The 16,603-nt window shown below is 39.5% G+C and overlaps 1 protein-coding gene across 1 annotated transcript; it reads right to left on the bottom strand.

Moving 5' to 3' along the window:
- Positions 1–3,295: 3,295 nt before the first annotated feature.
- On the bottom strand, positions 3,296–14,539 carry LOC122470785 (salivary glue protein Sgs-3-like). Its single transcript, XM_043558880.1, has 2 exons — positions 14,468–14,539; positions 3,296–8,087 (listed from the first exon to the last, which is right to left on the bottom strand). The coding sequence occupies exons 1-2, from the start codon at positions 14,522–14,524 to the stop codon at positions 7,209–7,211; spliced, it is 936 nt and encodes a 311-aa protein (XP_043414815.1). The 5' UTR covers positions 14,525–14,539; the 3' UTR covers positions 3,296–7,208.
- Between the last annotated feature and the right edge of the window lie 2,064 nt (positions 14,540–16,603).

The following is a 16,603-nucleotide window of genomic DNA, read 5'->3' as shown; positions in this document are numbered from 1 at the left end:
TGGTGGCTCTTGCAATTAGGTTTCAAATTATCTTCATAGTCATATTTTCTATTACTGGGTATATTTCATAGCAAAGGATATTCCCTACAAAGATTCTTCAACCTCCGGTGAATTTTCAGCCACAAGAATTTGGCAACCTTACTAAATTAATCCAGTAGTGAAAGTGTTTTGTATTTGGCCATTCTTTAGACAAAAGAACTGGGTGGTTTCTTTCAAATTCATCTATTAATGTTATGTCTGATAGCTTTATTTTCACCCACAAGAAAAACTCAACTTAAATTTCACTTTGGTCTGAGGTCAGTTAAAACATCTTTGGTCCACTAATTGGCTGTGTCCAGTCCATTCTCTTATTTTTGGCAATTTTCAAGTAAAAGGATCGTTTTAGCTCATACCAGACAAGACATTTAAAAATATAGTGCAGTTAGTTGAATCATATTATTCAACTAATTTAAATGTATGAAAAAAATCATTACAAACATATACCAAGGGTACAAAGACATTTTCAACAATGCTTTCATAATTGGTATTTAGTCTATTAGTGCTTTGCATAAAATCATTAAATGTAGAAGTTAGGGACGCCTGGGCGGCTCAGTTGGTTAAGCATCCTAATCTTGATCTCAGTTCACGTCTTGATCTCAGGGTCATGAGTTCAAGCCCCACATTGGGCTCCATGCTGAGTATGGAGCCTACTTTAAAAGAAAATGCAGATGTTTAAAAAAGAACAATTTTATGTATTCTTTCATGTGATTATAATAAAAGATAAGGGTAGCTCTCTTTTACTCAATTTGATTCTCAATATCTATGGCAGATGTCATCTCAACAAATTAGAATTAAATGAAGGGTTAGTTAAGTAACATCTTGGACCAACAAGATTATCAGTACTACTCAACATAGAACCAAGCAACTGTCTGACCCATATCGGTGATTTTTTTCTAATCTACATTACTCTACATTCCATTCTAAGTCTACTTAAAAACATCAAATGCATTTTTATTGGTAGAATATTAGAAAGGTTCATTCAATAAATGTTTATAGAGAATGTACTACTACCAGACATTTTTGTGGGCGATGGGGATTTATACAGCAGTAAGTAAAACAGACAAGTGCTTGTCCTATTAGAGTTCCCATTCTAGTCTTATTACAGGCTGCACTACTTGTAACATTTGACTTGTGATTCCAAATTTCAAAGTTAATTTATTTTTTTTAAGGTTTATTCGTTTCTCAGAGACAGAGAGACAGAGCATGACTGGGGAAGGGGCAGAAAGAGAGAGATGGAGACACAGAATCTGAAACAGGCTTCAGGCTCCAAGCTGTCAGCACAGGTCCCGATGCGGGGCTTGAACTCACGGACCACGAGATCATGACCTGAGCCGAAGTCAGACGCTTAACCAACTGAGCCACCCAGGTGCCCCACAAATTTCAAAGTTTATTTAAATAACAGTTGTGCTTATGGGGAGCCTGGGTGGCTCAGTTCGTTGAGCATCCAGTTTCGGCTCAGGTTATGATCGCCTGGTTTGTGAGTTCGAGCCCCGCGTCGGGCTCTGTGCTGACAGCTTGGAGCCTGGGGCCTGCTTCAGATTCTGTGTCTCCCTCTCTCTCTCTGCCCCTCCCCTGCTCATGCTTTGTGTGTGTGTGTGTGTGTGTCTCTCTCAAAAATTAACATTAAAAAAATTTTTTTAGTAATAATAGTTGTGTTTCATTGCGAATAACACTCTGCTTTTATAAATGCATACATTATGTTTGAGTTAAAAGGACCCCAGACATCTAGGTCAAACTCCAGTGAACGAAAGTGAACTCTTACCCCACTCTCTGTGTGCCACTTGCAGTGATCGGGGAGTCCAGCCATTTTCTAGGGTTCAATATTCCTTTCTGGGTTGACTCTCCTGCGACATCATTCTTCTCTATGTTGAGTCAAAGTCTTCCTCTCAATAACTTCAACTTGTTTACCCTGGTTCTTTTCTTTAAGGAGAGAAATGAAATACATCAAATTCTTCTCCCACATAAAACGTAGTTATTTTGGCACCACATCGCGTCCCTCGTCGTTCGTGTGTGTGTGTGTTTAACCTACTTCTTAGGAGGCAAAAGGGAGTCATCGGATTATTCTTTTTAATGTGCGAGAGGTTGAATAAAAGCATCATAGCACCATCTATTGCTGCAACATGTCACTACAACGTCCTAAATGAGTCTTGACACCTGCTGCATCAGCCATCTGGACTCAATAGGGCATATGTAGTGATTTGTCTCTTAGAATGTGAAATGGGCACACAGATGCTCAATGTAAAATTCTTTACGTCTCTTTGTGTATTTGAAATATTTCCTAGTTTGAAAAACAGCATGGCTACAACATAGCAAGTGTTATATAAGCGAGCACACAATGATGTTTGAGGGATAAGCAGGGGCTAAACTTAAGGTCTCATGGGGCATGTTAAGTTTTAGCGACTTTCTCTCTGTAATACCATCAGCACTTACTTAAGCCTATCAATTACCAAAAATTTAAATAACAGAATCCAAATTTGTAAGTTTATTACTATCTGCATTGCTATTTTCTTTTTTATGAATTTTCTCCAGCATTTCGGCAGATAGCCCTAAGTACATGTTTACTCAAAGTGTTTAGTTGGGTTCCTTTATAATGTCACTGTAAAAAGAGTAGAAAACAAATTTTTAATTGAAAACAGTGATAACACATCTGTTAATATTCCTTAAAAACCAAAATGATTTAATAGAAAATGAGGGGCACCTGGGTGGCTTAGTGAGTTAAGGGTCCGATTCTTGATTTCGGCTCAGGTCATGATCTCATGGTTCATGAGACTGAGCCCCACGTGAGTCTCTGCACTAAGCATGGAGCATGCTACAATTCCCTCTGTCTCTCTCTGCCCCTCTCCTGCTGTGCTCTCTCTAACATAAATTTTTAAAATAAAGAGAAAATCAAAGGAAAATAATTTCACACAATCTAAAAAGAAAATGTGGTACTGGCACTTGGGTGGCTCAGTTAGTTAAGTGTCCAACTCTTGATTTCAGCTCAGGTCATGGATCTCGAGGTTCATGGGATCGAGCCCCACAACAGGCTCTATGCTGACAGCATGGAGCCTTCTTGGGATTCTCTCTCTCCCTCTCTGTCTGTCCCTCCCCCCTCTTAGGTGGGCACATGCATGCTCTCTCTCACAAAACATTTTAAAAATAAAATGTAATACACAAATGTATTTAATATACCCTTATCATATACAATGTTCTTTCTCTATTACATATGGAATTTGTGTATTAAAGACTAAAACTTCAGAATAATAAAAGACTATACTCACAGTAACCTTTTATTTAATCATAATAGGTTTTCAACATAAATACATACATTAGATTTACTTTGTGTGAAAACTGTACTAAAAATTCAAAAAAATAGAGACTCTCCACATTAAATGATCAGGTCTAATAAATGATAATATTAATGTTTTGGGAGTGAAATTCATTATCATTATGATGATAGTTGAACTGGTCATTAAGAAAATCTTGTGTTAGAAGTAGGTATGTTGGTAACTGTTATAGTTCTATGTTGGCAGTTATTGGCCATGGAACCACCTATGGTATGAATAATAGATACAGGTTCTGAAGTGGGGGTGATAATAGTGGATGTTAGGATTTAATTTGCAGGTCTCCTAACTACAGCTGCAATGGAAGAGGTCATTATGAATTTGCCATTTCTGAGTAATGGTGTGACTTACTGGATTTACTGGAAATACCGGCAGCATTAGTTCAGAGGAGTAAGTAATGGAGAGTTTGAGTAACATGCCCATACAAATTATAGTGCTTATAGATTCAGGTGAAAGGTACTGAAGGGTTTGGTGAAGTTTTGTCTGTTGTATTAGTACATACAGTAGAAATGGAATTGTAGAAACGGTTTGCGTAGAAATGGTAGTATGACTGTAAGACTGACTGATGCAGTGCCTTCTATCATGAAATTTCAGTAGAAGTTATGGTGCCAGCATGCTTCATTAATGTAATGCTATTATTGTGGCTAAGGACTTATCTGAAGGGGTGGGGCAATGGCTAGCTGTATTGAGATAGATTATTTAAAATTTGTGATTGTACTTTCCATTAGCAGGTAATGTTGGTCATAGATCATACATTCAGCTAAAGTCACTATGGTGTTGTGATGGGAAAGTTCGTTGAGTTGGTAGCATGCGTAGTTATTTTATTTATACTTGAGGTGGTGGCAGTGGAGATCGAAGGTGATGTTTTAGTGGAGTCAGAAAACAGACTAGATTCAGTCATTGAAGTGGAGGTGGCTCTGGCAAATGATGTAAATTCAGTCGAGAAGCCAGGAGGAGTACCTAGAAATCCTGTCAAACTGATGGTAATCATAGGTCCATTTGAAACAGGAATGATTCAGATCTTACTGAAAGTTGTTGGATGATTTATGTAGCTGTACCTTCAGTGGTGGTGGGAGGGACTGCCAATGTGGATTGGAAAGAGCTGAATTGGTACTGTAATCTGATAGCAGAATTTTCAGTAAAAGTTATAACAGTCATAGATTCAGTTAATACAGTCCTGGTAGAAATGGCCGTGGGCACAACCAAAACGATAACGGCAGTTGTGGTGAAACGTTCCGTTGAAAGACAATGCTTGGAATTATGGTGGTGGGTTCAGCTGAATAAAAGGTGTTGCCGTTGTGCTTATGACAAGATGAAGCGGTGACTGCTGTGGTGGTTACAGATTCGATACAAGCAACAGTGGTGGCCACTGTGGTTCTAGCCTCGGTGGTGGTACCAGCAGTCATTGTGGTAGTGGGTTCAGTAAAAGCAGTGGCTATTGCTGTGGTTGTAGGTTCAGTCGAGGCAGCAGTACTGGCTGTTGTGGCTGCAGCCTCTGTGGTAGTACCACTCTCAGTCACTGCAGAAGCAGTTCAGTGGAAGTGGCGGCAGTTCCTGGGGTTGTAGGTTCAGGAGAGTGGTCTAAAGTGTAGTGGTGACTGTGGTGGTCATAGGTTCGTTAGAAGTAGCAGTGGTGGCTGTTCTAATTATAGCTTTCGTGGTCATGCTGGCAGACATTGTAGTAGCTGGTTAAGATTAAGTGGTGGCTGCTGTGGGGGGTCATAGGTGTCGCAGAAGCACTGACAGTGGCCATGGTGGTCACAGGTTCAGTAGAAGTTGTAGTGGCAACCATGGTGGTTGTAGCCTCAGGGGTAGTGCTGGCAGTCGTGGTGGTAGTCAGTTCAGATGATGTGGCGGCCATAGTGGTGGTTGTAGGTTGAGTAGAGGCAGGATTGGTGGCTGTGGTGGTTGTAAATGCAGAAGTGGTAGTGGTAGCCATGGTAGTTGTAATTTTGATAGAAGTTACAGTGGTGGTTGTAGCCTCAGTGGTAGTGCTGGCAGTTACTGTGGTAGTCAGTTCAGATGCTACAGTGACTGCTGTTATGGTACTAAGTTTGGTAGAGGCAATAGTGGTGGCTGTGGCAGTTGTGGGTTCATTAGAGGTTGTAGTGGTGGCTATGGTGATTGTAGGTTTGGTAGAAATTATAGTAGTGGCCATGGTGGTTGTAGGCTCAATAGACACAACTGTGGGCGCCATGGTGATTATAGGTTTGGTAGAAGTTGTAGTGGTGCCTACAGTCATTATAGGTTCAGTAGAAGTGGTACTGGTGGCCGTGGCAGTTGTACCCTCAGTGGTAGTGCTGGCAATGGTTGGGGTAGCCAGTTCAGATGAAATGATGGCTGTGGTGGCTGGTGGTTGTAGGTTCAGTAGAAATGGTAGTGGTGGCCCTGCCGGTTGTAAGCTTGGTAGAAATTATAGTGGTGGCTGTGGTGGTTTCAGGTTCAGAAGTTATACTGATATTTGTGGTGGTTATAGCCTCAGTGGTAGTGCTGGCAGTTACTGTGGTGGTCCGTTCAGATGAAGTGGTGGCTAATGTTGTGGCAGTAAGTTCAGTAGAGACATAGTGGTGGCTATGGCAGTTGTGGGTTCGGTAGAGGTTGTGGTGAGGGCTGTGGTGGTTGTACCTTCGGAGGAAGTTATAGTGGTGGCCATGGGGGTTGTAGGCTCAGTAGAAGTTACATCGGTGGCCATGGTGGTTATAGGTTTGGTAGAAGTACTAGTGGCTGTGGGTAGAAGTAGTAGTGGCTGTGGGTTTTGGTGGAAATTGTGGTGGTGGCCATAGTGGTTGTAGGTTCGGTAGAAGTTATAGTGGTGTCTGTGGTGGTTGTGGCCTCGGAGGTAGTACTGGCAATTATTGTGGTAGTCAGTTCAGATGCTGAGGTGGCTGGTGTGGTGGCTCTAGGTTCAGTAGAGACAACAGTGGTGGTGGCCATAGCGGTTGTAGGTTTGGTAAATGTTGTAGTGTTGGCCGTGGTGGTTGTAGGTTAGGTAGAAGTGGTAGCAGTGGCCGTGACGGTTGTAGCCTCAGTGGTATTGCTGGCAGTTACTGCGGTGGTCAGTTCAGATGCTGTGGTGGCTGCAGTTGTGGCTTTAAGTTCAGTAGGAACAACAGTGGTGGCTGTAGGGGTTGTAAACTTGGTAGAAGTTGTAGTCATGGCCGTGGTGGTTGTAGGTTCAGTAGAAGTTGTAGTGGCTGTGTTAGTTGTGGCCTCGGTGGTAGTGCTAGCAATTATTGTGTAGTCAGTTCAGAGGAAATGGTGGCCATAGTGGTTTTTTGTAGGTTTGGTAGAGTCAGTATTGGTGGCCATGGTGGTTACAGGTTCAGTAGAAGTTGTAGTGGTATCTGTGGTGGTTGTAGCTTCAGTGTAGTGCTGGCAGTTACTATGGTGGTTGGTTCATATGCTGTGGTGCCTGCTGTGGTGGTGGTGAAGTTTGGTAGAGACAATAGTGATAGCTGTGTTGGTTGTAGGTTCATTAGATATAGTGGCGGCCATGGTGGTTGTAGGTTCAAGAGAAGTTTTGATGGTATCTGTGGTGGTGGTGGTGGCATTAGTGGTAGTGCTAACAGTTATTATGGTAGTGGGTTCAGATGCCACGGTGGCTGTTGTGGTGGTTATAGGTTCAGCAGAGACAACAGTGGTGGCTGGGCGATTGTAGGTTCAGAAGTGGTTGTAATGGCGGCCATTGTAGTTGTAGGTTCCATAGAAGTTGCAGTTGTGACCATGGTGGTTTCAGGTTCCACAGAAGTTACAGTGGTGGCTGTGGCAGCTGTAGCTTCAGTGGTACCACTAGAAGTTGTGATAGTTGCTACTGATGAGGTGGCAACTGCTCTAGTGGTTGTAGGTTCAGTAGGTTGTAATGGTAGCTGTGGTGGTCATAGGCTTGTTAGAAGTCGTGGTGGCCATGGTGATAGCAGTTTCAGTAGAAGTTGTAGAAGTAGCCTTGGAGGTGGTAGGTTTGGTAGCAGTTATAGCAGTGGCCTCGGGGGTTGTAGGTACCGCAGACATTATAATGGCAGCTGTGGTGATTCTAGCCTCAGTGTTAGTGCTGGAAGTTTCTGTAGTAGTCAGTTCAGATGAGGTAGTGGCCGCTGTGGTGATTGTGGGTTTGACAGAGAGAGTGCTGGTGACTGTGGTGGTTGTAGGTTCTGTAGAGGCAGTAGCGGTGGCTGTGGTGGTTGTAGGCTCAGTGGTTGTGCCGGTAATCTTTGTGGTAGTGGGTTGAAGTGAATAGGTGACTGTTGCTGTGGCTGCAGGTTCAGCAGAAGCAGGAGGAGTGGTCTTTGTTGTTTTTGCCTCAGTAGCATTGCTGGCAGTCATTGTGGGATTTGGTTTAGCTGAATTGCTTGTTCCTGCTGTCGTTTTAAGTTCAGTAAAAGTGGGAGAAGTTGCAGTGGTGGCTGTTGCTGTGAGAGTGTCAGTAGAAGCAATGGTTTTTGTACTAGTTGGTTCTCTTGAAGTGCTAGCAGTAGTCATAGTGATGGTAGTTGAATCGGATGTGCTGGTAGAATCTGTTATCACAGTAGGAACTATAGTTTCAGAAATAGTAGATGAGGTTGTCCCGTGGTTTTGAGGAAGCTGAATAACAATGGAGGTATTATTATTCTTCCCATTATACACCAGGCACTCTATGAGTACTCCAATTGTTGTTGTTATAGCACAGGCTAAGAGACAAGCCAGGAAGATCTTCCAAAGAGACCGGTCAGTGAAGAAATTTTGTGTCACCTGGAAAGGATTTAAATAAATTACTGCAAATGAAACCAGATGTTTCAAGAAAAACTAATGCCTTGGATAATCTTTGTATATATAGATTACTTCATTGAAAGGATGTACAAATATAAGATACTATTCTTAATGGCGTCAGTGATATATATTGACTTAATTTTAAGTTTTTATTTAGGAAAGACTTTGTCTTTATACTGTGTTTAATACAGGAACAAAGAAACTTCCACTGACTTTCATGCTTTCTTTTCATATATCTGCATCTCAAAGTAAGAAAACAAATAAATGTCTTCCTGGAAATTCCTTTTTCTTTCCACTATCAAAAGAAGTCTCTATACGTCTTGGTGGCTCCTGTATACTGTGACTTGAGGGACCCCAAAGATCTAATTAAGTTTTCTACCCCTTTGGGCATTTCCTAAATTTGTCAGCTTTGGAGCCTTCTACTTTAACAGCATTAATTAATGCCTTATCCAATTTCCTGGCTAACTTTTCACACAGGTTAGTATTTGGCAGCATGAAATTCAGAGTCTGAAAACATTTGTGAAATCCACTTTCTGCTACCACCAGCTATTTTCATTTGGTAAGATGTTTCTGTGACCCTATTCTTTCATTCATCTATAAAAATTTATATAATAAAATTAGAATAAGGATTAACATCAGTAAGTTTACTTTGTAAATTCTAAAGTACCATGCATACATACTTTGTTATTGTAGAGGAAACACTGTGTAGTGTAAAACACGTAAGTCTTGAGATCAGAGAGTCTTTAATTTAAATGCCATACCTCTAATATTCTGAGCATGTTTCTTAATTTGCCTATCAGCTGGACTTATATCAAAATTGGGGATAATAGTATCTACCTCAATGTGTTAAGAAAATTAGAACAAGAGGGGCACTTGGGTGGCTCAGTCAGTTGAGCATCTGACTCTTGGTTTCAGCTCAGGTCATGATCTCATGGTTTGGTGAGTTTGAGCCCCACGTCAGGCTCTGCACCAGCAGCACAGAGCCTGCTTGGGATTCTCTCTCTCTCCCTCTCTCTCTCCCCCTCCCCCACTCATACTGTCTCTGTCTCTCTCAAAATAAACTTTTTTAAAATTGAATAAAATTAAATTAAAAAAAAGAAAATTAGAATAAGAAATATCCTTCATAATTAGATTTTTGCAGAAGGTAGTACACTGCAGTAATTAAGAGCATAGGCATTGGAGTCTAACAAATTCAGGTTTAAATTTTAATGCCACCTTTCACTGGATGGATGGAGATATGTGGAAATTTGCATTATCATGCAAAGCCTCGATGCCCTCACATGGATAACATCACCTATTTCATAGGGTTGATATAAATAGTAAATAGTAAAACTGAGTGCATAACATTTTCCTGACATTTATTAAATATTCAAAGAAACATTTGGTTTCACTAACTAGCCCATTCTTATCCCTTTTCTCATGACTGAAAATAGATCACTAAAGGAAGCAAACAGAATAGACACCTCTGGAGCATGCCAAGCAGCTCTTGAATGTCCCAAATATGGGACACGGTTTCAGATGATAAACCTCAGTTTGGGTGTTGTGAGTGGTGCTTACTAGGCGATCAGGAGCAGTGCAAAGGCACTGGGTACCAAGGCCAAAGGAATTCAGGGCACCAAATAAGAGAGCCCAGAGATAAATGGTACCTCCTGTCCCATGTCATCTAGGCCTTAGAAAGGAAGTTAGAGGTGAAGGAGAGGAAGGCCTATGCTCATTTCTTAGATAAAAATGGCAATTACCATAATTTTCTGTTTGAATCTTCCAAAAAAAAGGAACAAGATTAATGGAAACTCATCTAAAGCAGACTTCAGACCTGTGCTCCAGTGTCATTAATTGCCACCAACTGGCTATGTGAATTCTTACAAAAACATTCTAAACTTCCACATTGTTTCCCACGTGTGGCTAAGTAAAGGCAACTAACGTAACTCAGTTCTCTGAATCATCAGAGTCATATTCCCTAAATAATTCTCATCAAAATTATTCTTCCACAATGTCTCTTAACATAGAGTTTGTCTTCTCTTAATTTGTCACGGTCTCTTCAAACTATTTCCACAGCAGGATTAATCAGAGGAAGGGTGTAGTCCAGAGCTAGAAAGCACTGAACCAAATTGCCAAGATCATCAGCAAAATCAAGTTCTTCCCTTGCTGGAAAATTTCAGACCTTAAGGTGAAGAAAAGAGAATAACAAGTAACAGTAAGGAATATAGGAAATCTGCTTCTGGACACCAAACCAAGATGGTTCTAAATGGTTTCTGAGTCAAGGTTGAAAACACATGAGGTCACAACCAGGAGGTCAACAGCAGCCCCACAGTCAGGCTGAGAGGAAGGAAGGGAAGGAGAGTGAGACCCGCAGACTAGATCCCCAGGGCCTTAGCACATGACTTCACCTTCCATTGAGCGAGGGTTACAATGTTATTCACGGCCAATGCAGTTGCTGTCACCATCTACTCAGCCCTCCAAACAAAGGGACCTCAAAACTTTGCTTTATTTCCTTTAACCTTATATATTGTCTCTCTTTTGTTCTATCAAGATCATTAGCTCCTTAAATGATGACCCCTATAAATCTACGTCTTCCGCATTCTCTCTCAGTGACTTGACATGTTCAAAAGATGATGTACATTTTCAAAAGAACAACAGTAATGTTAATTGATTGGATGTTTCTCCTTCAAACTATTAGATCAATTATCATATGGGTTACATCATAACCCAGAGAAACAGTGTTGCCCCAAACATTACCTGACAATGTTGGAATTCTCTGTTTGGAAATGCTGAGTGTCCAAGGGTCCCTGTGTCAGCGCAGGCACCAGTTAAATCAGTACCAGTCACAGTTACATCACCAGTCACATCAGTTGATGTTGGAAATTGACATGCTGATCTGTGAGCTTCATGGTTTCTTAGGTTCAGGAATGACTGTGCAAAGAATGGGGAAAAAAAGAAGCTATTGTATTTGATGCCTGAAGTAATATATTCTGACAAATATAAATCATACTGTTAAATATCATGACATATCTATTCAAATAAGATCATGTGAACCCTGATTAAAGGAATAAAAGAACACATTCATTATATTTATTCTCAAAACATGGAAATCTAGTGACATCATCCTAAGTTAAATTTAATTATTTTATACAATTATTGAGGTTAAAATCCAGGAATACGCACTATCTTTCATCCTCTTCACATTTAATACATTTGTTAAATATCATTACATTGCAAGCTGGTGTAGGGAGATCATATTAAAAAAAAAAAGGGCCACTATGAAAATTCTAGAGACCTTAAGGCTTATCAAGAACAACTCTTTTGGGTTATATTCAAAATGAGAAAACCAAGATCTAAAGAGGTGAAGTGAGGTTCTGGATTTAGCAAATTGCAAAAAGCCACTTCTCCCACTACAATAAACAAACAAACAAACGAAGAGCTTTGAAAAAACGGAAGTCAGATTATTTAAAACTTAAAAGAAGAAGCTTTTCCAAAGTTGAATCTTACATCATAGGCCATCTTTTCTGGGGACATTTGTGGAGCCTGAGCATGAGCCTATGGTTCTGACTGCCAAAAGAAGTCAGCAAAACTTTTGGTATTCATGTGAGGCTGACCGGACTTATTTGAAAATAAAGGAGCCCCAATGTAAAGTATCTTTAATGTTCCAGGATAGCTCCAGCCGCTAGAGGCCTGGGACAGAAAGGCAGAGTCAAGTCTACAGCAGTATCATAGTAAATAGAAGATAAATAAAGTAAATAGTAAATAGAAGATAAGTAGGAGAAAGAGACTTAACCACAAACACAAGACTGGTTTCCCCCCTCAGGACATTTGTCAGACTTTGAGGCTTCTGGAAACAGGAAGCTAAAGAGTTATCTTGAATCCTCTGAAGATCAGTCTCTCAAAAATATAGGTACAAATATTCTTTAAAGAAAACAGTAGTAAATAAAATCCAAAAATGTATAAAATTCCAAAAATTTAATGACCATTTATGATGAAATTTCTGGGCAAGCTAGTAATAGAAGGGACTTTCCATAATATGATAAACAGTAGCTCCATGAAACCTAAAGCTAATGTCATAATTAATGGTGAAATATTTCATACTTTCCCCCATGAATCTGGGAAAAATGCAAGATGTCCACTTTTACCACTCCCATCCCGTATTACATCGGAGGTCTTAGCCAGTGCATTTAGTTATGAAAACAAAATGTGTTAAAATTAAAAAAAAAAAAAAAGAATAATGACATGACTGTGTTTATAGAAAATCCAAAAGAATCTACAAAGAAAATAGTAATGAATAAATGAATTAGTGAGGTCACTGGATACATGGTAAGAATACAAAAATCAATTGGATTTCTGTAAAATAGCAAGAAAACATTTGAAATGGAATTTAATGTACCATTTAAAACAACACAAAAATCGGGGCGCCTGGGTGGCTCAGTTGGTTAAGCGTCATGATCTCACGGTTAGTGGGTTCGAGCCCCCCATCGGTCTCTGTGCTGACGGCTCGAGCCTGGAGCCTGTTTCAGATTCCGTCTCCCTCTCTCTCTGCCCCTCCCCCACTCGCACTCTGTCTCCCTCTGTCTCAAAAATAAACAAACATAAAAAAAAATTAAGACAACACAAAAACATCTAGAAATACATCTAAAAAGAAAAATACTTAATCTCTACATTAAAATCTCAAATGATTGCCAACAAAAATTAAAGAACACCAATATAAAAGATAAAATATAAACCATGTTCATGGATTTGAGGAATTTAGATATTAAGATATAAAGTCTCACAAATTAAAATGAAGATTCAATAATCTCCCAGTCAAAACTGCAAAAGTATTTTTAGTAAAAATCAATAAGCGGATTCTAAAAATTTATATAGAAATGCAAAGGACCTTGAATAGCCAAGATAACTCGAAGAGCAATGTTTAAGTACTACAAAATTTCAAGGCTATAAAGCTAAAAGAATAAAGAGAGTGTAGTAGTGGTACAAGAATGAATAGAGCAATGGAACAGACTAGAGTCCTAAAACACACCCACAAATATAAATCACTTGATTTACCAAAAAAGCATCAATTCAGTAGAGACAGGATGGTTTTTACAATTATCTGGACAGAAAAAAAATCTCCATATTGAAAAAAATGTTTAATCCTACTTCCTGCCATATATAAAATGAATTTTAAGTGGATCATAAACCTAAATGTGCAAGTGAAACAATCAAGCTTCCAGATAAAAACATTGGACTTTTTTTTTTTAGTTTACTTATTTATTTTGAGAGAGTGTGCACAAGCACACAAGAGTGGGTGAAGGGACAGAGAGAGACTCCCAAACCAGCTCCCCTTTGTCTGCACAGAGTCTCATGTCGGGCTTGATCCCACAAACCATGAGATCATGACCTGAGCTGAAATCAAGTTAAGGTGGCTTAACCGACTAAGCCCCCCAGGCACCCCAAGGACCTTCTTATCTGAGTATCTTGACACTATGAAGACACAGGGAGAGAGTTGCAAGGCTAGAAGGACCATGAAGAACATCTTCAGGGGGTGGAAGTGCTGACCTAGAATCAAGAGAACAATTTCTTTGCCTTGTAATTTCCTTGTTAGGGCATGGGGACAAAAATGCTATTCCTCACAAAATGTAACTGTCCGTTCAAACTTGTACTGATCTCACTCAGCACATTTCCACGGCAGTTCCCATTATCAAGGTCTCTACTCAGACATGCACAGTCACATAAAAGGCAGTCATAAAACACACGGTATGGAACCATTTCTTCTAAAAACATAAATAATAGTCAAATAATATTGTATACAATTGAATTCTAAATATTTCATCTGAATATAGTTCTTTACCAAAAAAAGAAATTCATAAGTAATTGAAGAGGCCAATCTGAAAGATTTACTAGATAGTTTGCGGCTCAGGCTTAGACTTCACTCATAGGATTACCACTGACATTCAAAGACACATAGAAATCTTTGAGCTATGGCAAATCTATACATGACACTAAAAATTTAGGCAGTTAACACAAAAATCTATATGCCACATTTAATAAATACAACTCATTAATGCAATCAAATGCAGATTTGTTGGCTTACGCTTGAATTATGATAACTGCAGGGATTATTTAAATAGGGTATTAAATTGTTACCCCCAAATTGCCAATATCCTAGATTAATAAATATTAAAATAAATTTCTCAAGCATGTATGTACTGATACGCAGAAATGTTTTATTTTCTAAGCAGTAACAATATGGCTAAAAATTGGCTCCCATGTAAAACTTGTAAGAATTCCACTTTGGGAAGAACCATGTTGTAATAAAGAAATATTAGAGATGTACACATATTGGAAACAAGACTCTGGGCCATCAGAACACATCACAGTGATGCCACAATACTCACTGGCTGGTTTTCAGAATGTTCGACATTCACGATGTATTTCCCATGTTTTCTGTCCATTCTTGAACTGCCGGTGTCACAAGCTACCAGAAACATTTTTCTGCCTGTTCACTGCCCTTTATACCTGCAACCTTGAGAAATAATTAAGTTGATTAATATTAAATCCACTATGAGACATCACTGCCAGTGTGGATTAGACTAAATAACAAATCATTCTTCTTTATAAGGGATCCACCTTAAAGGAAGAAGTGGGGTGTTAAGCAATTACGTAAGAATGCAAGAAAATCCACCTGTATAATTACGCTCTCGGTTCTACTCCACCAGGCAGCCCATCTAGTAGAAAGAGCAACCATACAATTCTCTCTTCTATCGTATCTTCCACAGAACTCTTCCTTCTGACTTCACGAACGGCTCCAGACAGAACTCCGAAATAAGTGAATGGTGCCATTGTTTCTTTACTAACAAGACGTGAACGTCTTTCTCCTCTTATTGGCGGCAACTTTTAGGCACTCAGGACCCACTGCTCTTCAAGTCTTGACCTTCACAGGTCTCTCCCGAGCTCTGAATTTTTCCAATCCATTCTCTCTGCTTCTGGAAAAAAAAAAAATCAATCCAACTTGGTTTATACTTCCTTAAACCCTAATTGAATATAGTTGATCTGATGAACAAATCTCTGTAAATGTTTTCAACGGGGTCCCTTCTCTTCCCTTCTGTGGGAACTATCTGGCATAGTTTACCTAGAAGATTACTTCTGATTCTGCTTATAATTTAGTAACAGGCTCTTCTAACTTTTACAAATTATACTCAAACGTAAAGGACTTGTTTTCTTATTGTAGAAGTATCTTTGGCAAGATCTAAAACACAACTGGCAAGAGATCAGTAATTTTTATCCTCAAATGCAAAGTTATCAATCAGTTCCCAACACACGTATCCAGAGAATCCCAAATAAAATTGGTACAGAAAGTTGTTTGTGAAGAATAGTGCTTTAAAAAACTAAAAATCTACAAATAACTCCAGTAGTAACTAATCCATAGAAAATTTCTTGTAAACAAAGCAACAAAGTACTCATTTTTTTGTTGTTGAAATGTCTCACATAGCACTTTTTATCTGACAGATTATGTCAGGTTTAAAGATAACAATTACTCGATAATAGAGCAGCAAGAGGTCTGAGAGATCTTGTAAGTTCAGCCTTATCATTTTTTAAAATATTTTTAAAAACTTATTTATTTTGAGAGAGAAAGAGAGTGGGGAGGGGCAGAGAAAGGGGGAGAGAGAGAGAATCTCAAGCAGGCTCTGTGCTATCAGCACAGAGACCAATGTGGGGCTCAAACCCACGAACCATGAGATCATGACCTGAGCCAAGATCAAGAGTCAGACGCCCAACCAACTGAGCCACCCAGGGACCCCCAGCCATGTCATTCTAAAGGTGAGGAGATTTGTGTCCAGAGAGGGAAAATGATGCAACCAACTGCGTGGTGCCACCTGGTTTCCTTTTGGTCTGATAACCCCTCCAAAACTAGCTTATTAACAGGAACTTCATAGAAAGATGGACAGCCTCCCAGGAAGTCAAGCAAATGTCTTTTTGAAAACAAGCAAAACAGACATTTCAAAGACCTGGAGTCGGAAAGGATCCTAGAAGGGATGCCTGTTCTAGATCCAGAACCATCTAAGACTGACTAAACAAGACTATCAGGGACAGGATCTGGGAGTCTGACTTTCTGGCCAAATGTCAAGTAATCCTTATCAAACAATGTTTGAAAAGTAATTTACTAAACAGTGATCCCAAGGTGATCATGGGGTATCTTCAAATCTTTAGGAAGAAAAGCATGTGTGTGAAGAAACCTCAGTTTTCTTAAATTAAAAAAGGGGTGAGTTTCAATTGCTCATTCATTCAACAATCACTACTGAGTCCCTACTATACCCAAGCATGTGTCATGTGCTGAGTGTTCAATGGCGAATAAAAGACTCAAAATTCTTGCCCTCCTGGAATATAGTAAAACATATATTATGTATTAAAACACTTTTTTGATAATTTCTAAAGGTCTCTTATAAATGCTTCCTTTAGCTATAAGTGTCCATGGCATCCACAGAAGCACAGTAAAATGGCCCTGGAATCTGCAGGACATAAAAGGTGTGAAA

This window comes from Prionailurus bengalensis, chromosome D3 (genome assembly GCF_016509475.1).
Source record: "Prionailurus bengalensis isolate Pbe53 chromosome D3, Fcat_Pben_1.1_paternal_pri, whole genome shotgun sequence".
Taxonomy (NCBI): Eukaryota; Metazoa; Chordata; class Mammalia; order Carnivora; family Felidae; genus Prionailurus; species Prionailurus bengalensis.
This window is presented reverse-complemented; position numbering and strand designations above follow the sequence as displayed.